Consider the following 25,209-nt stretch of genomic DNA (forward strand, 5'->3'; position numbering starts at 1 on the left):
TTCCTGGGGTTTATTATGGATCTCCATTAGTTCCTGCCAAGGAGGCACTACTCTTTCTGGGGTTTATTATGGATCCCCATTAGTTCCTGCCAAGGAGGCACTACCTTCCTGGGGTTTATTATTTATCCCCATTAGTTCCTGCCAAGGCATCAGCTACTCTTCCTGGAGTTAATTATGGATCCCCATTAGTTCCTGCCAAGTCAGCAGCTACTCTTCCTGGGGTTTATTATGGATCCCCATTAGTTCCTGCCAAGGAGGCACTACTCTTCCTGGGGTTTATTATGGATCCCCATTAGTTCCTGCCAAGGCAGCAGCTACTCTTCCTGGGGTTTATTATGGATCCCCATTAGTTCCTGCCAAGTCAGCAGCTACTCTTCCTGGGGTTTATTATGGATCCCCATTAGTTCCTGCCAAGGTGGCACTACTCTTCCTGGGGTTTATTATTTATCCCCATTAGTTCCTGCCAAGGCATCAGCTACTCTTCCTGGGGTTTATTATGGATCTCCATTAGTTCCTGCCAAGTCAGCAGCTACTCTTCCTGGGGTTTATTATGGATCCCCATTAGTTCCTGCCAAGGAGGCACTACTCTTCCTGGGGTTTATTATGGATCTCCATTAGTTCCTGCCAAGGAGGCACTACTCTTTCTGGGGTTTATTATGGATCCCCATTAGTTCCTGCCAAGGAGGCACTACTCTTCCTGGGGTTTATTATTTATCCCCATTAGTTCCTGCCAAGGCATCAGCTACTCTTCCTGGAGTTAATTATGGATCCCCATTAGTTCCTGCCAAGGCAGCAGCTACTCTTCCTGGGGTTTATTATGGATCCCCATTAGTTCCTGCCAAGGAAGCAGCTACCCTTCCTGGGGTTTATTATGGATATCCATTAGTTCCTGCCAAGGCAGCAGCTACTCTTCCTGTGGTTTATTATGGATCCCCAATAGTTCCTGCCAAGGCAGCAGCCACTCTTCCTGGGGTTTATTATGGATATCCATTAGTTCCTGCCAAGGCAGCAGCTACTCTTCCTGGGGTTTATTATGGATCCCCATTAGTTCCTGCCAAGGCAGCAGCTACTCTTCCTGGGGTTTATTATGGATCCCCATTAGTTCCTGCCAAGTCAGCAGCTACTCTTCCTGGGGATTATTATGGATCCCCATTAGTTCCTGCCAAGGTGGCACTACTCTTCCTGGGGTTTATTATTTATCCCCATTAGTTCCTGCCAAGGCATCAGCTACTCTTCCTGGGGTTTATTATGGATCTCCATTAGTTCCTGCCAAGTCAGCAGCTACTCTTCCTGGGGTTTATTATGGATCCCCATTAGTTCCTGCCAAGGAGGCACTACTCTTCCTGGGGTTTATTATGGATCTCCATTAGTTCCTGCCAAGGAGGCACTACTCTTTCTGGGGTTTATTATGGATCCCCATTAGTTCCTGCCAAGGAGGCACTACTCTTCCTGGGGTTTATTATTTATCCCCATTAGTTCCTGCCAAGGCATCAGCTACTCTTCCTGGAGTTAATTATGGATCCCCATTAGTTCCTGCCAAGTCAGCAGCTACTCTTCCTGGGGTTTATTATGGATCCCCATTAGTTCCTGCCAAGGAGGCACTACTCTTCCTGGGGTTTATTATGGATCTCCATTAGTTCCTGCCAAGGCAGCAGCTACTCTTCCTGGGGTTTATTATGGATCCCCATTAGTTCCTGCCAAGGCAGCAGCTACTCTTCCTGGGGTTTATTATGATCCCCATTAGTTCCTGCCAAGGCAGCACTACTCTTCCTGGGGTTTATTATGATCCCCATTAGTTCCTGCCAAGGCAGCACTACTCTTCCTGGGGTACAGCAAAATTAAGGCAGTTCTATAATTTTAAAAACATTACAACACATTCACCACAGAATTCACAACACATTAAGTGTGTGTCCTCAGGCTACTACTGTACTACCGCATATCTACAATACAAAATACATGTGCATGTGTCTGTGTTGAACATGGATGTGGATACGAGTGATGGACAAACAAGTGTTGCGTTTCTCTTTCCGTCTTGTCGTACCCCAAATCAAAACACATCACTCCACAATGTAACTGACTGTCTTCAGCGGGTTGTCCTCTGACCAGTGATGTGAACAATATTTACAGTTTATGTTTTCAATATATCACAAACTGGTTCTCTGCATATGAATTATTGATTTGGACACTTCAAAAAATTGTGTTTTGACATCTGTCTATTTCGCAAAAAAGTTATTGTCAACAGGAAGCAGCGACAGCATCATTTTCAACTCATGTTTTATGAATATAACATTAAATTACAACATTAAAATTCGACTTAAATCAGGTAAAAACTGCTGATTTAGTCCTGAAACGTGCTGTGATTGATGTACACCAGAAATCATCTGAAACAGGTTTGCCCTGCTTACGTACAGTTTCTCCAACTCCGTACCTGCTGGCATAAAAATGGTAAATGATGCACGACTATTGTATTGGCGATTCCCTAATGAACTGCCATTAGGAGACAGGAGATAGGAGACAGGAGGTAGGAGGTAGGAGACAGCTTTCCATAACACGTCAACAATAAATCAGCTTTCCAAACATTATTCTTTTTGAGTGAAGTTCCCATTTATTGCGCATATAAAATTAGCTCCAAAACACATATTCCTGTAGAAAAAGGTGCAGAGAGATGCATTCTATCAGCTGTATCTGTGATAAGGTAACAACTATATGTCCTCTCCTCTCACCTGTGCTACACCCCCCCCCCCCCACCCCACACACACACAGTGACCCATGACCCCAACATATAGTGCCCTCTAGTGTAGAAAACAAATTAAGAAATAACAGAGAACATTTCCACAACTCATAAACAGGTCAAAATGGCTCCTACAACTATGTTCTATTGCTACTATCAGTTCATTAATAAATTACACCGTAGTTACTCTTAGTATAGGTACATGTCATGTTACGAACAACGATGCGCTGGGCGGTCCTTGGATAAAAAATATTTCATATTTGAGATTCTTCAAATAGCCACCCTTTGCCTTGATGGCAGCTTTGCACACTCTTGGCATTCTCTTAACCTTGGATTAATTCTCTTAACGTTGGATAATCTGACAGACATTTGTGAGGATTACAAGTATGCTTTAACGTTGTGGTGATTATACTGTAGGTCGTTCCGTAATGCCTTCTGACTTACCGTTCCTACCGTAGTGATGACAGTGTGCCTTCTGACTTACCGTTCCTACCGTAGTGATGACAGCGTTCCTTCTCCACTATATACTCATGACCAGTCTGGAACAACTCCAGCATCTTGGGAATGTCGACTCTAACCGACCCTGAAACAGCCAGAGAGAAACATGGTTAGGTCATGAGTTTTCCTAACCAGGGTTTTAAAACTAACTTTTTCCACTGGTGGCACTGCTATTACAAATTTATTCAGTTGGTGATGTATTCACATGATTTGGTTGCACACATTTTTTTCTGACCCATGTCCCATAGTGTACCTGTACTCCACCCAGAACCATCCAGAACCAGGCTAATAAATAAACTAGCCCTCTTTTAAATTAGCATGTCCTTGCAGAGTTTGACAGTCAGGTAAATTTGCCAGGGGCACACAACTGAAAACTACTGGCCTATAATGAAAAGAATACTGTCCTGGGAAAGCGGATGATGCGTGCATTATTTAAAATGTTACCTGTAATTTGCGGGCTAAGTATGTAGCCTATAATAAGAGAGTGAGAGAGACAGAAACAGAAGGGGGAAAGAACTTTGTGACACTCACTCTCTGCACAAGGTCGGCTCCTCCCACAAACGCTGCTCAGTTCTCCTGGGCTACTTTGGCTTGATCAGGATTCTGACAAGAACAGACAGTAGCCTTCATTTATATTTACTACAGTATGAACACAAGGCAGAGCACCATGGGACCTAATCCTGACATGGGCTGCATTTACACAGGCAGCCCATTTCTGATCTTTAGCCCAACTATTGGCAAAATTGTTGATCTGATTGACCAAAAGACCTATCGGAGGTAAAATAACAGAATAGGGCTGTGAACGTAACTCACAATGACATGTCTCATCAACTCCAGTCTTATGGTGTGGTACAGTGTAGTAGGTGTGTTTACTGGAACTAAGAATTCCCCGATTGCCAAATATAATATGCGCCACTTGGCTGAACCTTAGATCCAAAACAATATATGCACTCACTGTAATGTAAAGTGTAATGTGTTTGATCCCTGCAGGAACTGAACCACGCGACCTTGATGTTGTTAGTGCCACTCTCTTGCTAACTGGGGCACAAACAGAACGATGTTCGTATACAGATTATATATATATATTTCCAAAATACAGTACCAGTCAAAAGTTTGGACAAACCTACTAATTCAAGGGATTTAAAAAACATTTTAAAACAATTTTCTACATTGTAGAATAATAGTAAAGACATCAACACTATGAAATAACACATATGGAATCATGTAGTAACCAAAAAAGTGGTAAAACATTTTTTTTCTCTAAATACATTGTATATTTGAGATTCTACAAATAGCTACCATTTGCCTTAATGACAGCTTTGCACACTCTTGGCATTCTCTCGGCATTCTCTTGGCATTCTCTCGGCATTCTCTTGGCATTCTCTCGGCATTCTCTTGGCATTCTCTCAACCAGCTTCATGAGTTAGTCACTATTTTTCTACAATGTAAATAATTGTAAAATAAAAACCCTTGAATGAGTAGGTTTGTCCAAACTTTTGACTGGTACTGTACATTACTGCCAGTTCTAGTTGCCATACAGATTATACACAGTGCAATCGGAAAGTATTCAGACCCCTTGACTAATATTTTGTTACGTTACAGCCTTATTCTTAAATTAAAAATACATTAAAATAAAAAAACTCATTCTACCCCATAATGACAAAGAAAAATATTGTTGCAAACGTATAAATACAAAAAAACTGAAATATCACATTTACATAAATATTCAGACCCTTTACTCAGTACGTTGTTGAAGCACCTTTGACAGCCTCAAGTCTTCTTGGGTATGACGCTACAAGTTTGGCACACTGTCACGCCCTGGTCTTAGTATTTTGTGTTTTCTATATTTATTTGGACAGGCCAGGGTGTGACATGGGGTTATTTTGTGTTGTGTTGTGGTATTGGGGGTTTTAGTAGGTATTGGGATTGTGGCTGAGTAGGGGTGTCTAGCATAGTCTATGGCTGCCTGAGGTTCTCAATCAGAGTCAGGTGATTCTCGTTGTCTCTGATTGGGAACCATATTTAGGTAGCCCGGGTTTCACTGTGTTTGTGGGTGATTGTTCCTGTCTCTGTGTTTGTATTTCACCAGACAGGCTGTATTAGGTTTTCACATTTCCGTTTGTTGTTTTTGTATTTAGTTCGTATTTTCGTTCATTAAACATGTATCGAACTAACCACGCTGCATTTTGGTCCGACTCTCCTTCAACGGAAGAAAGCCGTAACACACACCTGTATTTGGGGAGATTCTCACATTCTCCTCTACAGATCCTCTCAAGCTGTCAGGTTGGATGGGGAGCGTCACTGCACAGCTATTTTCAGGTCTCTCCAGAGATGTTAGATCCGGTTCAAGTTCGGGCTCTAGCTGGGCTACTCGAGGACATTCAGAGACTTGACCATTCTACCATGTAGGCCTGATTGGTGGAGTGCTGCAGAGAAGGTTGTCCTTCTGGAAGGTTCTCCCATCTCCACAGAGGAACTCTAGAGCTCTGTCAGAGTGACCATCAGGTTCTTGGTCACCTCCCTGACCAAGGCCCTTCTCTTCTCCCTCGATTGATCAGTTTGGCCCGGGCACCCAGCTCTAGGAAGAGTCTTGGTGGTTCCAAACTTCTTCCATTTAAGAATGATGGAGGCCACTGTGTTCTTGGGGACCTTCAATGCTGCAGACATTTTTTGTTGCCCTTCCCCAGATCTGTGCCTCGACACAATCCTGTCTCGGAGCTCTACAGACAATTCCTTCCATCTCATGGCTTGGTTTTTTTCTCTGACATGCACTGTCAACTCTGGGACCTTATATAGACAGGTGTGTGTCTTTCCAAATCATGTCCAATAAATTGAATTCATCACAGATGGACTCCAAACAAGTTGAAGAAACATCAAGAATTATCAATGGAAATGCACCTGAGCTCAATTTCGAGTCTCATAGTAAAGGTTCTGAATACTAGTGGTTAGAGAGTTGGGCCAGTAACCGAAAGGTTACTGGATCAAATCCCTGAGCTGACAAGGTAAAAATCTTTCGTTCTGCCCCTGACCAAGGCAGTTAACCCACTATTACCGGGGCGCCGAAGACGTGGATGTTGATTCAGAGGCGAAGACGTGGATGTTGATTATGTCAGCCCCCTGCACCTCTCTGATTCAGAGGCGAAGACGTGGATGTTGATTATGTCAGCCCCCTGCACCTCTCTGATTCAGAGGCGAAGACGTGGATGTTGATTATGTCAGCCCCCTGCACCTCTCTGATTCAGAGGCGAAGACGTGGATGTTGATTATGTCAGCCCCCTGCACCTCTCTGATTCAGAGGCGAAGACGTGGATGTTGATTATGTCAGCCCCCTGCACCTCTCTGATTCAGAGGGGAAGACGTGGATGTTGATTATGTCAGCCCCCTGCACCTCTCTGATTCAGAGGGGAAGACGTGGATGTTGATTATGTCAGCCCCCTGCACCTCTCTGATTCAGAGGCGAAGACGTGGATGTTGATTATGTCAGCCCCCTGCACCTCTCTGATTCAGAGGGGAAGACGTGGATGTTGATTATGTCAGCCCCCTGCACCTCTCTGATTCAGAGGCGTTGGGTTAAACGCGGAAGACATTTCAGTTGAAGGCATTCCGTTGTACAACTGACTAGGTATCACCCCTTTCCCCTTTTGTAAATAAGGTAATTCAGTTTTATATTTATTTTGCAAACATTTCTAAAAGCCTGTTTTTCGCTTTGTCATTATGGGGTATTGTGTGTAGATTGATGAGGGAAAAAGTTGATTTAACCAATTTTAGAATAAGGCTGTAAAGTAACAAAAATGTGGAAAAAGTCAAGAGGTCTGAATCATTTCCAAATGTACTGTATTTCCATGTATACATCACTGTCAGATCCACAAGGGATTTCAATAGAATTACTGATTAACATGTAAATGACTTAGGGACTCGGTCCATCAAGGAAGACGTAACATAAATCAAATGAATAAATTAGCTATTGATGTTTTTTTTTTAAAGACACAGAATAAAAGGTTACTGTTAACCTCTGTAAAAACGTCAGTACCTGTTAATAACCGGGTCAGGTACACGTCAGTACCTGTTAATAACCGGGTCAGGTACACGTCAGTATCTGTTAATAACCGGGTTAGGTACACGTCAGTACCTGTTAATAACCGGGTCAGGTACACGTCAGTACCTGTTAATAACCGGGTTAGGTACACGTCAGTACCTGTTAATAACCGGGTCACGTACACGTCAGTACCTGTTAATAACCGGGTTAGGTACACGTCAGTAACTGTTAATAACCGGGTTAGGTACACGTCAGTACCTGTTAATAACCGGGTCAGGTACACGTCAGTACCTGTTAATAACCGGGTTAGGTACACGTCAGTACCTGTTAATAACCGGGTTAGTTACACGTCAGTACCTGTTAATAACCGGGTCAGGTACACGTCAGTACCTGTTAATAACCGGGTTAGGTACACGTCAGTACCTGTTAATAACCGGGTCAGGTACACGTCAGTACCTGTTAATAACCGGGTCAGGTACACGTCAGTACCTGTTAATAACCGGGTTAGGTACACGTCAGTACCTGTTAATAACCGGGTTAGGTACACGTCAGTACCTGTTAATAACCGGGTCAGGTACACGTCAGTACCTGTTAATAACCGGGTTAGGTACACGTCAGTACCTGTTAATAACCGGGTTAGGTACACGTCAGTACCTGTTAATAACCGGGTCAGGTACACGTCAGTATCTGTTAATAACCGGGTTAGGTACACGTCAGTACCTGTTAATAACCGGGTCAGGTACACGTCAGTACCTGTTAATAACCGGGTCAGGTACACGTCAGTACCTGTTAATAACCGGGTCAGGTACACGTCAGTATCTGTTAATAACCGGGTCAGGTACACGTCAGTACCTGTTAATAACCGGGTCAGGTACACGTCAGTACCTGTTAATAACCGGGTTAGGTACACGTCAGTACCTGTTAATAACCGGGTCAGGTACACGTCAGTACCTGTTAATAACCGGGTTAGGTACACGTCAGTACCTGTTAATAACCGGGTCAGGTACACATCAGTACCTGTTAATAACCGGGTTAGGTACACGTCAGTACCTGTTAATAACCGGGTTAGGTACACGTCAGTACCTGTTAATAACCGGGTCAGGTACACGTCAGTACCTGTTAATAACCGGGTCAGGTACACGTCAGTACCTGTTAATAACTGGGTTAGGTACACGTCAGTACCTGTTAATAACCGGGTCAGGTACACGTCAGTACCTGTTAATAACCGGGTTAGGTACACGTCAGTACCTGTTAATAACCGGGTCAGGTACACGTCAGTAGCTGTTAATAACCGGGTCAGGTACACGTCAGTACCGATGTATTATATATATATATAAAAATCTTCCGATTAATCGGTATGGGCTTTTTTTTTGGTCCTCCAATAATTGCTATTGGTGTTGAAATATCATAATCGGTCGACCTACAGAAGGTAGTGCGTACGGCCCAGTACATCACTGGGGTCATGCTTCCTGCCACCCAGGACCTCTATACCAGGCAGTGTCAGAGGAAGGCCCTAAAAATGGTCAAAAACTCCAGCCACCCAAGTCATAGACTGTTCTCTTTGCTAACACACTGCAAGCGGTAGCAGAGCGCCAAGTCTAGGTCCAAAAGACTTCCTAACAGCTTCTACCCCCAAGCCATAAAACTTATGAACAGCTAATCAAATTATTACTCAGGCTACTCAAGAGTATTTGCTTTGCCCCCCCCCCCCTCTTTTACACTGCTGCTACTCTCTGTTTATTATCTATTTTTTATTTTTTTCACCTTTATTTAACCAGGTAGGCTAGTTGAGAACAAGTTCTCATTTGCAACTGCGACCTGGCCAAGATAAAGCATAGCAGTGTGAGCAGACAACAAAGAGTTACACATGGAGTAAACAATTAACAAGTCAATAACACAGTAGAAAACAAAGGGGGAGTCTATATACAATGTGTGCAAAAGGCATGAGGAGGTAGGCAAATAATTACAATTTTGCAGATTAACACTGGAGTGATGAATCTATGCATAGTCACTTTAACTCTACCTACATGCACATATTACCTCCATTACCTCGACTAACCTGTACCACCGCACATTGACTCTGTACAGGTACCCACTGTATATAGCCTCCACATTGACTCTGTACCGTAATACCCTGTATATAGCCTCCACATTGACTCTGTACTGTAATACCCTGTATATAGCCTCCACATTGACTCTGTACCGTAATACCCTGTATATAGCCTCCACATTGACTCTGTACCGTAATACCCTGTATATAGCCTCCACATTGACTCTGTACCGTAATACCCTGTATATAGCCTCCACATTGACTCTGTACCGTAATACCCTGTATATAGCCTCAACATTGACTCTGTACTGTAATACCCTGTATATAGCCTCCACATTGACTCTGTACCGTAATACCCTGTATATAGCCTTCACATTGACTCTGTACCGTAATACCCTGTATATAGCCTCCACATTGACTCTGTACCGTAATACCCTGTATATAGCCTCAACATTGACTCTGTACTGTACTACCCTGTATATAGCCTCCACATTGACTCTGTACCGTAATACCCTGTATATAGCCTCCACATTGACTCTGTACCGTAATACCCTGTATATAGCCTCCACATTGACTCTGTACCGTAATACCCTGTATATAGCCTCCACATTGACTCTGTACCGTAACACCCTGTATATAGCCTCCACATTGACTCTGTACCGTAACACCCTGTATATAGCCTCCACATTGACTCTGTACCGTAACACCCTGTATATAGCCTCCACATTGACTCTGTATATAGCCTTTACTGCTGCTCTTTTTTTCTCTACTTATCTATTTTTTACTTAATTAACACTTATTTGATTTTGTTTTGGGAATATAGATTATTTTGTTATAGATTACTTAGCAAGATGTGGCTGGTGGTTATAGCATTTCTTACACATGACCCATCAATTTAGACAAGTGCGTCTGGGTAAGAATCATCTAACATTTATACATATATTTATGTGGACACTTTCTATTGACCTGGAATGTTCCCTTAATGTAGGGTACTACTTTTAGTCTTAATCTTTACTACACTACTACATTGTAAATTAGAATTTGTTCTAAAATTAACTGACTTGCCTAGTTAAATAATACACTTTTTAAAGGAGTTGAAAATTATCTAATTAGCTAAAAATGGTCTGTGATGAGATTTTAACTCGCAACCTTTGGGTTGCTAGACGTTCTTGTTATACGCACGACTTTTGTTTTTGCCTTAAGTAACCACCAGTCTTATGTAACCATGCCAAACGTAACATATCACACTAATTTAAGTATCCTATGTTACTTCTAGTGTAAGAGACCACGCAGAGTTATTGGAAGTTATTGAATCCTACTAGTTAGCATCAGTAGTTAGAACATTAGTTTGCTAGCTACATGAGTGACAAAGGCTGCTAGATAGATACTTTTGCTAACGTCAGCTACTGGCCCGAGTTTGTTGGAGTCGACAGCTAGGAACAGTATGCAACATAAATGCATTGCCTATGCATCATCATATGGACAGTTTATTCTAAACATTGAACTGCAATTGAATTTAAGATTTAAAAAAAATAGTTTGTAGAACTGACCTTTTTCAATCCTCATCCAGGTTGCCATGTTTAAATATATATATATATATATATATATATATATATATACACATTTTTACACCGGTGCACCTTGCCTTATGTTAAATTCGTCACGTGTAGAAACAACGCAGGCAACTTTGCATGCCGGTGGGGGGCAGACGGATAGGGCAGACGGTACGAGCTGGAAGCCATGTTGGTTGTTCCTCCTTCTGCCACTTCGGAGTTCGGTACGTTCAGGGTCTGAACGTTCAAGAACTCCGTCTGCATGTCTTTATTATCAACAATATCGCCACTAAATATTCTCTACCACCCTCCGAATGCAGGTAATACATGTTTTGTTTTATTGTTCATAGTTGCAGTTATACAATTTGTATCGCCGAATGTCTCTGCATTTCTCCCGTCCGGTTTTTGTCTCACCTCTTCCCAAGGTCCAAGTACCAGAGCTAGGTAGCTTTCTGGCGCAGGAAAGGCTGTGCTCTCAGACCGCCTGTCAATTTACTCAACACCCATGCTTCAAGCCTTTGGTATATTTACAGTCGAAAGTAACGGGAACGTTCAGTTGTGTGTTCAAGTTGTTAAAACTGCTGAGATGTATTTGTAACTAGGTGCTGTTGTTGCTCATACAAATGTGTCATGCATGCTATTGAATGGTTTTGACAGCTGGCAAGTAAACTTCTCTTGCAAAGCAGGCCCGGTGTATTTGCATAGCTGTTGCTACTTTTGACATTTGGCAATACTGTCAACACGCAATTGTCACTGCATTTTACAATCATCGGTAGTTTTAATAATTGTAAATTAGCTAGGTAACGTTATTGAAATGTAGCTAGTTTGGTTGGTTGCTAAAGTGTTGTAGTTACTGTGTCGTTATCAAAGACCCAGCTGTGTAAGCAGCTGTCAATGGACCTCGAAAAGATATTCTCGGATGACAGCCCCGGTGTTTATTTCTAATACTCGGTCACCAGCCAAAGAACGAACCATATTAAATCCCTATTCATACTGTGGTGGTGTTGTTGCCACTATCACTGGTACAGGACGTGTGGCCGACTTGTGTTTGGACAGATAATCAGATTATGTAACTACTAAGCCAGCTCCGAACGTCTTCCCTGCTAGCTACACTTCAACTTTGACATTCCAAGTATTCGTGTTACTAATTGTTACTTCCTCTATAGCTGCAAGCTTTCAATACCTTTCCTATGTTACTGACACCAGAATGATTTATCAATGAGACATCTGCACAATATAACTAAAATATCAATTTAAAGATATTAAAGTTGGACACCTCCTACAGGCAGGAGGCACCCCAGGAGACCATGTGTAATTCAAACCCTGGTGAATCAACATTTCTTGTGTATTAATCTGCCTTGTTGGTGTGTGTCTACTAGGCATTTGACCTGGCTCGTTGGTGTGTGTTCCTTAGATTAACAGGTATGCCAAAGGAAAAATATGATTCCCCGGATCCTCGCCGATTATACACCATCATGTCAGCTGAGGAGGCAGCCAACGGGAAGAAGTCGCACTGGGCCGAGCTGGAGATATCAGGTCAGTCAGTGACAGCCTGTTAGGTTGAGATATCAGGTCAGTCAGCTAGCTGGAGATATCAGGTCAGTTAGTTAGCTGGAGATATCAGGTCAGTTAGTTAGCTGGAGATATCAGGTCAGTTAGTTAGCTGGAGATATCAGGTCAGTTAGTTAGCTGGAGATATCAGGTCAGTTAGTTAGCTGGAGATATCAGGTCAGTTAGTTAGCTGGAGATATCAGGTCAGTTAGTTAGCTGGAGATATCAGGTCAGTTAGCTAGCTGGAGATATCAGGTCAGTTAGCTAGCTGGAGATATCAGGTCAGTTAGCTAGCTGGAGATATCAGGTCAGTTAGCTAGCTGGAGATATCAGGTCAGTTAGTTAGCTGGAGATATCAGGTCAGTTAGTTAGCTGGAGATGTCAGGTCAGTTAGCTAGCTGGAGATGTCAGGTCAGTTAGCTAGCTGGAGATATCAGGTCAGTTAGCTAGCTGGAGATATCAGGTCAGTTAGCTAGCTGGAGATATCAGGTCAGTCAGCTAGCTGGAGATATCAGGTCAGTCAGCTAGCTGGAGATATCAGGTCAGTCAGCTAGCTGGAGATATCAGGTCAGTCAGTGACAGCCTGTTAGCTGGAAATATCAGGTCAGTAAGCTGGAAATAGCAGGTCAGTCAGTGACAGTCAGTCAGTTAGTTAGCTAGAGATATCAGGTCAGTTAGTTAGCTAGAGATATCAGGTCAGTTAGCTAGATGGAGATATCAGGTCAGTTAGCTAGATGGAGATATCAGGTCAGTTAGTTAGCTGGAGATATCAGGTCAGTTAGTTAGCTGGAGATATCAGGTCAGTTAGTTAGCTGGAGATATCAGGTCAGTTAGTTAGCTGGAGATATCAGGTCAGTTAGTTAGCTGGAGATATCGGGTCAGTTAGCTGGAGATATCGGGTCAGGTAGCTGGAGATATCGGGTCAGGTAGCTGGAGATATCGGGTCAGGTAGCTGGAGATATCGGGTCAGTTAGTTAGCTGGAGATATCAGGTCAGTTAGTTAGCTGGAGATATCAGGTCTGTTAGCTAGCTGGAGATATCAGGTCTGTTAGCTAGCTGGAGATATCAGGTCTGTTAGTTAGCTGGAGATATCAGGTCAGTTAGTTAGCTTAGAGGTATCAGGTCAGTTAGTTAGCTGGAGGTATCAGGTCAGTTAGTTAGCTGGAGATATCATGTCAGTTAGTTAGCTGGAGATATCAGGTCAGTTAGTTTGTCAGTCAGTTAGCTGGAGATATCAGGTCAGTTAGATAGCTGGAGATATCAGGTCAGTTAGATAGCTGGAGATATCAGGTCAGTTAGTTAGCTGGAGATATCAGGTCAGTTAGTTAGCTGGAGATATCAGGTCAGTTAGTTAGCTGGAGATATCAGGTCAGTTAGTTAGCTGGAGATATCAGGTCAGTTAGTTAACTGGAGATATCAGGTCAGTTAGTTAGCTGGAGATATCAGGTCAGTTAGTTAGCTGGAGATATCAGGTCAATTAGTTAGCTGGAGATATCAGGTCAATTAGTTAGCTGGAGATATCAGGTCAGTTAGTTAGCTGGAGATATCAGGTCAGTTAGTTAGCTGGAGATATCAGGTCAGTTAGTTAGCTGGAGGTATCAGGTCAGTTAGTTTGTCAGTCAGTTAGCTGGAGATATCAGGTCAGTTAGTTAGGTTGAGATATCAGGTCAGTTAGTTAGCTTAGAGGTATCAGGTCAGTTAGTTAGCTGGAGATATCAGGTCAGTTAGTTAGCTGGAGATATCAGGTCAGTTAGTTAGCTGGAGATATCAGTTAGCTGGAGACATCAGGTCAGTTTGTTAGCTGGAGACATCAGGTCAGTTTGTTAGCTGGAGACATCAGGTCAGTTAGTTAGCTGGAGACATCAGGTCAGTTAGTTAGCTGGAGACATCAGGTCAGTTAGCTAGATGGAGATATCGGGTCAGTTAGCTAGCTGTAGATATCAGGTCATTTAGCTAGCTGGAGGATCGTGTCACTTAGCTAGCTGGAGATATCAGGTCAGTCAGTGACAGTCAGTCTGTTAGGTTGAGATATCGGGTCGGTTAGTTAGCTGGAGATATCGGGTCGGTTAGTTAGCTGGAGATATCGGGTCGGTTAGTTAGCTGGAGATATCGGGTCGGTTAGTTAGCTGGAGATATCGGGTCGGTTAGTTAGCTGGAGATATCGGGTCGGTTAGTTAGCTGGAGATATCGGGTCGGTTAGTTAGCTGGAGATATCGGGTCGGTTAGTTAGCTGGAGATATCGGGTCGGTTAGTTAGCTGGAGATATCGGGTCGGTTAGTTAGCTGGAGATAACGGGTCAGTCTGTTAGGTTGAGATATCGGGTCAGTTAGTTAGCTGGAGATATCCGGTCAGTTAGCTAGATGGAGATATCCGGTCAGTTAGTTAGCTGGAGATATCAGGTCAGTTAGTTAGCTGGAGATATCAGGTCAGTTAGTTAGCTGGAGATATCAGGTCAGTTAGTTAGCTGGAGATATCGGGTCAGTTAGTTAGCTGGAGATATCGGGTCAGTTAGTTAGCTGGAGATATCGGGTCAGTTAGTTAGCTGGAGATATCAGGTCAGTTAGTTTGTCAGTCAGTTAGCTGGAGATATCAGATCAGTTAGCTAGCTGGAGATATCAGGTCAGTTAGTTAGCTGGAGATATCGGGTCAGTTAGTTAGTTGGAGATATCGGGTCAGTTAGCTAGTTGGAGATATCGGGTCAGTTAGCTAGTTGGAGATATCGGGTCAGTTAGCTAGCTGGAGATATTGGGTCTTAGCTAGATGGAGATATCAGGTCAGTCAGTTAGCTGGAGATATCAGGTCAGTTAGTTAGCTGGAGATATCAGGTCAGTTAGTTAGCTGGAGATATCAGGTCAGTTAGTTAGCTGGAGATATCAGGTCTGTTAGCTAGCTGGAGATATCAGGTCTGTTAGTTAGCTGGAGATATCAGGTCAGTTAGTTAGCTGGAGATATCAGGTCAGTTAGTTAGCTTAGAGGTATCAGGTCAGTTAGTTAGCTGGAGGTATCAGGTCAGTTAGTTAGCTGGAGATATCAGGTCAGTTAGTTAGCTTAGAGGTATCAGGTCAGTTAGATAGCTGGAGGTATCAGGTCAGTTAGTTAGCTGGAGATATCAGGTCAGTTAGTTAGCTGGAGGTATCAGGTCAGTTAGATAGCTAGAGATATCAGGTCAGTTAGATAGCTGGAGATATCAGGTCAGTTAGATAGCTGGAGATATCAGGTCAGTTAGATAGCTAGAGATATCAGGTCAGTTAGATAGCTGGAGATATCAGGTCAGTTAGATAGCTGGAGATATCAGGTCAGTTAGATAGCTGGAGATATCAGGTCAGTTAGATAGCTGGAGATATCAGGTCAGTTAGATAGCTGGAGATATCAGGTCAGTTAGATAGCTGGAGATATCAGGTCAGTTAGATAGCTGGAGATATCAGGTCAGTTAGATAGCTGGAGATATCAGGTCAGTTAGATAGCTGGAGATATCAGGTCAGTTAGATAGCTGGAGATATCAGGTCAGTTAGATAGCTGGAGATATCAGGTCAGTTAGATAGCTGGAGATATCAGGTCAGTTAGATAGCTGGAGATATCAGGTCAGTTAGATAGCTGGAGATATCAGGTCAGTTAGTTAGCTGGAGATATCAGGTCAGTTAGATAGCTGGAGATATCAGGTCAGTTAGTTAGCTGGAGATATCAGGTCAGTTAGTTAGCTGGAGATATCAGGTCAGTTAGATAGCTGGAGATATCAGGTCAGTTAGATAGCTGGAGATATCAGGTCAGTTAGATAGCTGGAGATATCAGGTCAGTTAGATAGCTGGAGATATCAGGTCAGTTAGATAGCTGGAGATATCAGGTCAGTTAGTTAGCTGGAGATATCAGGTCAGTTAGTTAGCTGGAGATATCAGGTCAGTTAGTTAGCTGGAGATATCGGGTCAGTTAGTTAGCTGGAGATATCGGGTCAGTTAGTTAGCTGGAGATATCGGGTCAGTTAGTTTGTCAGTCAGTTAGCTGGAGATATCAGATCAGTTAGCTAGCTGGAGATATCAGGTCAGTTAGTTAGCTGGAGATATCAGGTCAGTTAGTTAGCTGGAGATATCAGGTCAGTCTGTTAGGTTGAGATATCAGGTCAGTTAGTTAGCTGGAGATATCGGGTCAGTTAGTTAGTTGGAGATATCGGGTGAGTTAGCTAGTTGGAGATATCGGGTCAGTTAGCTAGCTGGAGAGATCGGGTCAGTTAGCTAGCTGGAGATATCGGGTCAGTTAGCTAGATGGAGATATTGGGTCTTAGCTAGATGGAGATATCAGGTCAGTCAGTTAGCTGGAGATATCAGGTCAGTTAGTTAGCTGGAGATATCAGGTCAGTTAGTTAGCTGGAGATATCAGGTCAGTTAGTTAGCTGGAGATATCAGGTCTGTTAGTTAGCTGGAGATATCAGGTCAGTTAGTTAGCTGGAGGTATCAGGTCAGTTAGTTAGCTTAGAGGTATCAGGTCAGTTAGTTAGCTTAGAGGTATCAGGTCAGTTAGTTAGCTGGAGGTATCAGGTCAGTTAGTTAGCTGGAGGTATCAGGTCAGTTAGTTAGCTGGAGGTATCAGGTCAGTTCGTTAGCTGGAGATATCAGGTTCAGTTAGTTTGTCAGTCAGTTAGCTGGAGATATCAGGTCAGTTAGATAGCTGGAGATATCAGGTCAGTTAGATAGCTGGAGATATCAGGTCAGTTAGATAGCTGGAGATATCAGGTCAGTTAGATAGCTGGAGATATCAGGTCAGTTAGATAGCTGGAGATATCAGGTCAGTTAGTTAGCTGGAGATATCAGGTCAGTTAGTTAGCTGGAGATATCAGGTCAGTTAGTTAGCTGGAGATATCAGGTCAGTTAGTTAGCTGGAGATATCGGGTCAGTTAGTTAGCTGGAGATATCGGGTCAGTTAGTTAGCTGGAGATATCAGGTCAGTTAGTTTGTCAGTCAGTTAGCTGGAGATATCAGATCAGTTAGCTAGCTGGAGATATCAGGTCAGTTAGTTAGCTGGAGATATCAGGTCAGTTAGTTAGCTGGAGATATCAGGTCAGTCTGTTAGGTTGAGATATCAGGTCAGTTAGTTAGCTGGAGATATCGGGTCAGTTAGTTAGTTGGAGATATCGGGTCAGTTAGCTAGTTGGAGATATCGGGTCAGTTAGCTAGCTGGAGATATCGGGTCAGTTAGCTAGATGGAGATATTGGGTCTTAGCTAGATGGAGATATCAGGTCAGTCAGTTAGCTGGAGATATCAGGTCAGTTAGTTAGCTGGAGATATCAGGTCAGTTAGTTAGCTGGAGATATCAGGTCAGTTAGTTAGCTGGAGATATCAGGTCAGTTAGTTAGCTGGAGATATCAGGTCAGTTAGTTAGCTGGAGATATCAGGTCTGTTAGTTAGCTGGAGATATCAGGTCAGTTAGTTAGCTGGAGATATCAGGTCAGTTAGTTAGCTTAGAGGTATCAGGTCAGTTAGTTAGCTGGAGGTATCAGGTCAGTTAGTTAGCTGGAGGTATCAGGTCAGTTAGTTAGCTGGAGATATCAGGTCAGTTAGTTAGCTGGAGATAATGGGTCAGTTAGTTAGCTGGAGATATCGGGTCAGTTAGGTAGCTGGAGATATCAGGTCAGTTAGCTAGATGGAGATATCCGGTCAGTTAGCTAGCTGGAGATATCAGGTCAGTTAGTTAGCTGGAGATATCAGGTCAGTTAGTTAGCTGGAGATATCAGGTCAGTTAGTTAGCTGGAGATAATGGGTCAGTTAGTTAGCTGGAGATATCGGGTCAGTTAGTTAGCTGGAGATATCAGGTCAGTTAGTTTGTCAGTCAGTTAGCTGGAGATATCAGGTCAGTTAGCTAGATGGAGATATCAGGTCAGTTAGTTAGCTGGAGATATCAGGTCAGTTAGTTAGCTGGAGATATCAGGTCAGTCTGTTAGGTTGAGATATCAGGTCAGTTAGATAGCTGGAGATATCAGGTCAGTTAGATAGCTGGAGATATCAGGTCAGTTAGATAGCTGGAGATATCAGGTCAGTTAGATAGCTGGAGATATCAGGTCAGTTAGATAGCTGGAGATATCAGGTCAGTTAGATAGCTGGAGATATCAGGTCAGTTAGATAGCTGGAGATATCAGGTCAGTTAGATAGCTGGAGATATCAGGTCAGTTAGTTAGCTGGAGATATCAGGTCAGTTAGATAGCTGGAGATATCAGGTCAGTTAGTTAGCTGGAGATATCAGGTCAGTTAGTTAGCTGGAGATATCAGGTCAGTTAGATAGCTGGAGATATCAGGTCAGTTAGATAGCTGGAGATATCAGGTCAGTTAGATAGCTGGAGATATCAGGTCAGTTAGATAGCTGGAGATATCAGGTCAGTTAGATAGCTGGAGATATCAGGTCAGTTAGTTAGCTGGAGATATCAGGTCAGTTAGTTAGCTGGAGATATCAGGTCAGTTAGTTAGCTGGAGATATCGGGTCAGTTAGTTAGCTGGAGATATCGGGTCAGTTAGTTAGCTGGAGATATCGGGTCAGTTAGTTTGTCAGTCAGTTAGCTGGAGATATCAGATCAGTTAGCTAGCTGGAGATATCAGGTCAGTTAGTTAGCTGGAGATATCAGGTCAGTTAGTTAGCTGGAGATATCAGGTCAGTCTGTTAGGTTGAGATATCAGGTCAGTTAGTTAGCTGGAGATATCGGGTCAGTTAGTTAGTTGGAGATATCGGGTGAGTTAGCTAGTTGGAGATATCGGGTCAGTTAGCTAGCTGGAGAGATCGGGTCAGTTAGCTAGCTGGAGATATCGGGTCAGTTAGCTAGATGGAGATATTGGGTCTTAGCTAGATGGAGATATCAGGTCAGTCAGTTAGCTGGAGATATCAGGTCAGTTAGTTAGCTGGAGATATCAGGTCAGTTAGTTAGCTGGAGATATCAGGTCAGTTAGTTAGCTGGAGATATCAGGTCTGTTAGTTAGCTGGAGATATCAGGTCAGTTAGTTAGCTGGAGGTATCAGGTCAGTTAGTTAGCTTAGAGGTATCAGGTCAGTTAGTTAGCTTAGAGGTATCAGGTCAGTTAGTTAGCTGGAGGTATCAGGTCAGTTAGTTAGCTGGAGGTATCAGGTCAGTTCGTTAGCTGGAGATATCAGGTTCAGTTAGTTTGTCAGTCAGTTAGCTGGAGATATCAGGTCAGTTAGATAGCTGGAGATATCAGGTCAGTTAGATAGCTGGAGATATCAGGTCAGTTAGATAGCTGGAGATATCAGGTCAGTTAGATAGCTGGAGATATCAGGTCAGTTAGATAGCTGGAGATATCAGGTCAGTTAGTTAGCTGGAGATATCAGGTCAGTTAGTTAGCTGGAGATATCAGGTCAGTTAGTTAGCTGGAGATATCAGGTCAGTTAGTTAGCTGGAGATATCGGGTCAGTTAGTTAGCTGGAGATATCGGGTCAGTTAGTTAGCTGGAGATATCAGGTCAGTTAGTTTGTCAGTCAGTTAGCTGGAGATATCAGATCAGTTAGCTAGCTGGAGATATCAGGTCAGTTAGTTAGCTGGAGATATCAGGTCAGTTAGTTAGCTGGAGATATCAGGTCAGTCTGTTAGGTTGAGATATCAGGTCAGTTAGTTAGCTGGAGATATCGGGTCAGTTAGTTAGCTGGAGATATCAGGTCAGTTAGTTAGCTGGAGATATCAGGTCAGTTAGTTAGCTGGAGATATCAGGTCAGTTAGTTAGCTGGAGATATCGGGTCAGTTAGTTAGCTGGAGATATCGGGTCAGTTAGTTAGCTGGAGATATCAGGTCAGTTAGTTTGTCAGTCAGTTAGCTGGAGATATCAGATCAGTTAGCTAGCTGGAGATATCAGGTCAGTTAGTTAGCTGGAGATATCAGGTCAGTTAGTTAGCTGGAGATATCAGGTCAGTCTGTTAGGTTGAGATATCAGGTCAGTTAGTTAGCTGGAGATATCGGGTCAGTTAGTTAGTTGGAGATATCGGGTCAGTTAGCTAGTTGGAGATATCGGGTCAGTTAGCTAGCTGGAGATATCGGGTCAGTTAGCTAGATGGAGATATTGGGTCTTAGCTAGATGGAGATATCAGGTCAGTTAGTTAGCTGGAGATATCAGGTCAGTTAGTTAGCTTGGAGGTATCAGGTCAGTTAGTTAGCTGGAGGTATCAGGTCAGTTAGTTAGCTGGAGGTATCAGGTCAGTTAGTTAGCTGGAGATATCAGGTCAGTTAGTTAGCTGGAGATAATGGGTCAGTTAGTTAGCTGGAGATATCGGGTCAGTTAGGTAGCTGGAGATATCAGGTCAGTTAGCTAGATGGAGATATCCGGTCAGTTAGCTAGCTGGAGATATCAGGTCAGTTAGTTAGCTGGAGATATCAGGTCAGTTAGTTAGCTGGAGATATCAGGTCAGTTAGTTAGCTGGAGATAATGGGTCAGTTAGTTAGCTGGAGATATCGGGTCAGTTAGTTAGCTGGAGATATCAGGTCAGTTAGTTTGTCAGTCAGTTAGCTGGAGATATCAGGTCAGTTAGCTAGATGGAGATATCAGGTCAGTTAGTTAGCTGGAGATATCAGGTCAGTTAGTTAGCTGGAGATATCAGGTCAGTCTGTTAGGTTGAGATATCAGGTCAGTTAGTTAGCTGGAGATATCGGGTCAGTTAGTTAGCTGGAGATATCGGGTCAGTTAGCTAGCTGGAGATATCGGGTCAGTTAGCTAGATGGAGATATTGGGTCTTAGCTAGATGGAGATATCAGGTCAGTCAGTTAGCTGGAGATATCAGGTCAGTCAGTTAGCTGGAGATATCAGGTCAGTCAGTTAGCTGGAGATATCAGGTCAGTCAGTTAGCTAGCTGGAGATATCAGGTCAGTCAGTTAGCTAGATGGAGATATCAGGTCAGTTAGTTAGCTAGATGGAGATATCAGGTCAGTTAGCTAGATGGAGATATCAGGTCAGTTAGCTAGATGGAGACATCAGGTCAGTTAGCTAGATGGAGACATCAGGTCAGTTAGTTAGCTGGAGATATCAGGTCTAAGGTTTAAACTCAGTTTTTCACAATTCCTGACATTATTTCAGCTTTTATTTCTTTCATCATATTCCCAGAAGTTTACATGCACCCAATTAGTATTTGGTATCATTGCCTTTTAAATTGTTTAAATTGGGTCATACGTTTCGGGTAGCCTTCCACAAGCCTCCCACAATAAGTTAGGTGAATTTTGGCCCATTCCTCCTGACAGAGCTGGTGTAACTGAGTCAGGTTTGTAGGCCTCCTCGCAAACACTTTTTCAGTTCTGCCAATACATTTTCAATAGAATTGAGGTCAGGGCTTTGTGATGGCCACTCCAATACCTTGACTGTGTTGTTCTTAAGCCATTTTGCCACAACTTTGGAAGTGTGCTTGGGGTCATTGTCCAGTTGGAAGACCCATTTGCGACCAAGCTTTAACTTCCTGACTGATGTCTTGAGAGGTTGTTTCATTATATCCACATAATTTCCCTTCCTCATGAAGCCATCTATTTTCTGAAGTGCAGCAGTCCATCCTGCAGCAAAGCACCCCCACAACATGATGCTGCCACCCCAGTGCTGCAGGGTTGGGCTGGTGTTCTTCAGCTTGCAAGCCTCCCCCTTTCTCCTCCAAACATAACGATGGTCATTATGGCCAAACAGTTCCCTTCCCCAGATCTGTGCCTCGACACAACCCTGTCTCGAGCTCTAGAGACAATTATTTTGATATCATGGCTTGGTTTTTGCGCTGACATGCACTGCCAGCTGTGGGACCTTGTATAGACAGGTGTGTGCCTTTCCAAATCATGTCCAATCAATATAATTTACCACAGGTGGACACCAATCAAGTTGTTGACACATCCCAAGGATGATCAATGGAAACATAATTCAAACAGAATGCAGCTCAATTTTGAGTCTCATAGCAAAGGGTCTGAATACTTATGTAAATACGTTTGTTTGTTTTTAATTAATAAATAAAAACCTGTTTTCGCTTTGTTATTTTGTGCACATTGATGAGGGGGGAAAAACGATTTAATCCATTTTAGATTAAAGGGGGGTCTGAATGCTTTCCGAAGGCACTGTATATGGGGTGGCAGCGTAGCCTAGTGGTTAGAGCATTGGACTAGTAACCGAAAGGTTGCAAGTTCGAATCCCCGAGCTGACAAGCTGACAAATCTGTCGTTCTGCCCCTGAACAGGCAGTTCCTAGGCCGTCATTGAAAATAAGAATTTGTTCTTAACTGACTTGCCTAGTAAAATAAAGGTACAATTAAATTAAATATGATTTAGTAATTAGGATTCGTTATCTGTTATGATAAATTAGGCATTGTTGTTCTCTGTTAAATGAGCACACATTCTTTTCCAGTACAGCCCTTGTGAAAAAAACTACTCAAGTATTTGAAAAAAAAATCATACGAGGACTCGGAACAGTCAAAGATCTAATTCCCATCCCTACTGGGAAGAATGCAATATTGGAAGCCTTATCTGTTGCATTTAGCGCTAACATTTCACCCATCTCTCCTCTGTCTCCTATCCAGGTCGGGTCAGAAGTCTGAGCAGTTCTCTGTGGACTCTCACCCACCTGACGGCTCTACACATCAACGACAACAACCTGAGTCGCATCCCGCCCGACATCGCCAAGCTGCCACACCTGGCCTACCTGAACCTGTCGTCCAACAAGCTCCGCAGCTTGCCCGCCGAACTCGGAAACATGGTGTCTCTCAGGTAAGAGCTCCTGTGTGGTTGTGTATTCTTGAAGTGGTGCTGGCAACTCTTAAGGTTCTGGGTTCAATTTCCGGTTGGGTTCACATACACTTACTGAAAATGTATGCACTCACTGTACTGTAAGTGTCTGTTCATAGAAGCGTTTGCAAAGTGGCATAAGACGCCACCAGGATGGTGGAGGTTTTCCACTTTCTACAGACTTTCTTTCTTCCCACTGTGTTCCCTATCACTGCCCCCCCCCCCTCCTCCCCCTCCCCCCAGGGAGTTGCTTTTAAACAACAATCTTTTGCGAGTTCTACCTTACGAACTCGGGCGGCTGTTCCAGTTACAACCCTGGGGCTAAAAGGTACGTCTTAGTTTGGTAACGCTTTACTTTAAGGTTACCTTGTATAATCCTATAAAGGGTTTATAATGACTTCATTCATTATTAATTAAACATTTTATTGACACAGTTAAGTGTGCAGGTAACCACAGTGTTAGATTACTATTATTATTAATATTAAGGCTTATTGTATCTCTGTGCAGGTAACCCTTTGTCCCAAGACATCCTCAACCTGTACCAGGAATCAGACGGAACCAGAAAGCTCTTGAACTACATGCTTGACAATCTAGCAGGTGAATATGGTTCAACTATACATGCTTGGCAATCTAGCAGGTGAATATGGTTCAACTATACATGCTTGACAATCTAGCAGATAAATATGGTTCAACTATACATGCTTGGCAATCTAGCAGGTGAATATGGTTCAACTATACATGCTTGGCAATCTAGCAGGTGAATATGGTTCAACTATACATGCTTGACAATCTAGCAGGTGAATATGGTTCAACTATACATGCTTGACAATCTAGCAGGTGAATATGGTTCAACTATACATGCTTGGCAATCTAGCAGGTAAATATGGTTCAACTATACATGCTTGGCAATCTAGCAGGTAAATATGGTTCAACTATACATGCTTGGCAATCTAGCAGGTAAATATGGTTCAACTATACATGCTTGGCAATCTAGCAGGTAAATATGGTTCAACTATACATGCTTGGCAATCTAGCAGGTGAATATGGTTCAACTATACATGCTTGACAATCTAGCAGGTGAATATGGTTCAACTATACATGCTTGACAATCTAGCAGGTGAATATGGTTCAACTATACATGCTTGGCAATCTAGCAGGTAAATATGGTTCAACTATACATGCTTGGCAATCTAGCAGGTAAATATGGTTCAACTATACATGCTTGGCAATCTAGCAGGTAAATATGGTTCAACTATACATGCTTGACAATCTAGCAGGTGAATATGGTTCAACTATACATGCTTGACAATCTAGCAGGTAAATATGGTTCAACTATACATGCTTGACAATCTAGCAGGTGAATATGGTTCAACTATACATGCTTGACAATCTAGCAGGTAAATATGGTTCAACTATACATGCTTGACAATCTAGCAGGTAAATATGGTTCAACTATACATGCTTGGCAATCTAGCAGGTGAATATGGTTCAACTATACATGCTTGGCAATCTAGCAGGTAAATAAGTCAACCAATTCACTTTACAACAAAACAAGATCCATATTGAGTCTAAACCTGACCGGAGCACCTGAATTGTCATATTTTCTTCTCCTGAACCAAATATCATTAAAGTCCTGTTTCCCTTTCTAATTAATCAATTAGTTAATTTCTTTATTCATTTTGTTTTATCGTGTCCTTTCTTTGTTTAGTGCACCCAGAACAGCTCCCCCAGAGACCTTGGATCACCTTGAAGGAGCGGGACCCAATGATCCCTACAGGTACTTTGGGATAACTCTCAGAGGGAGCTACAGGTACTTTGGGATAACTCTCAGTGGGAGCTACAGGTACTTTGGGATAACTCTCAGTGGGAGCTACAGGTACTTTGGGATAACTCTCAGTGGGAGCTACAGGTACTTTGGGATAACTCTCAGTGGGAGCTACAGGTACTTTGGGATAGTAGTATTAGAGTTATTAGTAGTGGAATTATTATTATTAGTAGTAGTAGTAGTACTTGTAGTATTATAATTATTCTTATTATTAATAATATGTATTATTTGTAGTAGGAGCAGTA

At 42.8% G+C, this 25,209-nt stretch overlaps 1 protein-coding gene and 1 long non-coding RNA gene across 2 annotated transcripts in view; one reads left to right on the forward strand and one right to left on the reverse strand.

The window, feature by feature from the left end:
• Nucleotides 1–3,168: 3,168 nt before the first annotated feature.
• LOC109884068 (uncharacterized) lies at nucleotides 3,169–11,448 on the reverse strand. Its single transcript, XR_004210729.1, has 3 exons — nucleotides 11,283–11,448; nucleotides 3,761–3,832; nucleotides 3,169–3,314 (listed from the first exon to the last, which is right to left on the reverse strand). It is a non-coding gene; the product is annotated as an uncharacterized LOC109884068 (long non-coding RNA).
• LOC109884067 (CCR4-NOT transcription complex subunit 6-like) overlaps nucleotides 11,011–25,209 on the forward strand; it is a 40,413-nt gene continuing 26,214 nt past the window's right edge. Inside the window, 7 exon segments of the mRNA XM_031829611.1 lie at nucleotides 11,011–11,188; nucleotides 12,283–12,404; nucleotides 22,935–23,121; nucleotides 23,383–23,467; nucleotide 23,525; nucleotides 23,647–23,736; nucleotides 24,848–24,916. Of these exon segments, the coding sequence (XP_031685471.1) occupies nucleotides 12,293–12,404; nucleotides 22,935–23,121; nucleotides 23,383–23,467; nucleotide 23,525; nucleotides 23,647–23,736; nucleotides 24,848–24,916 (544 nt within the window). The 5' untranslated portion in view covers nucleotides 11,011–11,188; nucleotides 12,283–12,292.

The sequence above is a fragment of the Oncorhynchus kisutch genome, linkage group LG8, assembly GCF_002021735.2.
Source record: "Oncorhynchus kisutch isolate 150728-3 linkage group LG8, Okis_V2, whole genome shotgun sequence".
Lineage (NCBI taxonomy): Eukaryota > Metazoa > Chordata > Actinopteri > Salmoniformes > Salmonidae > Oncorhynchus > Oncorhynchus kisutch.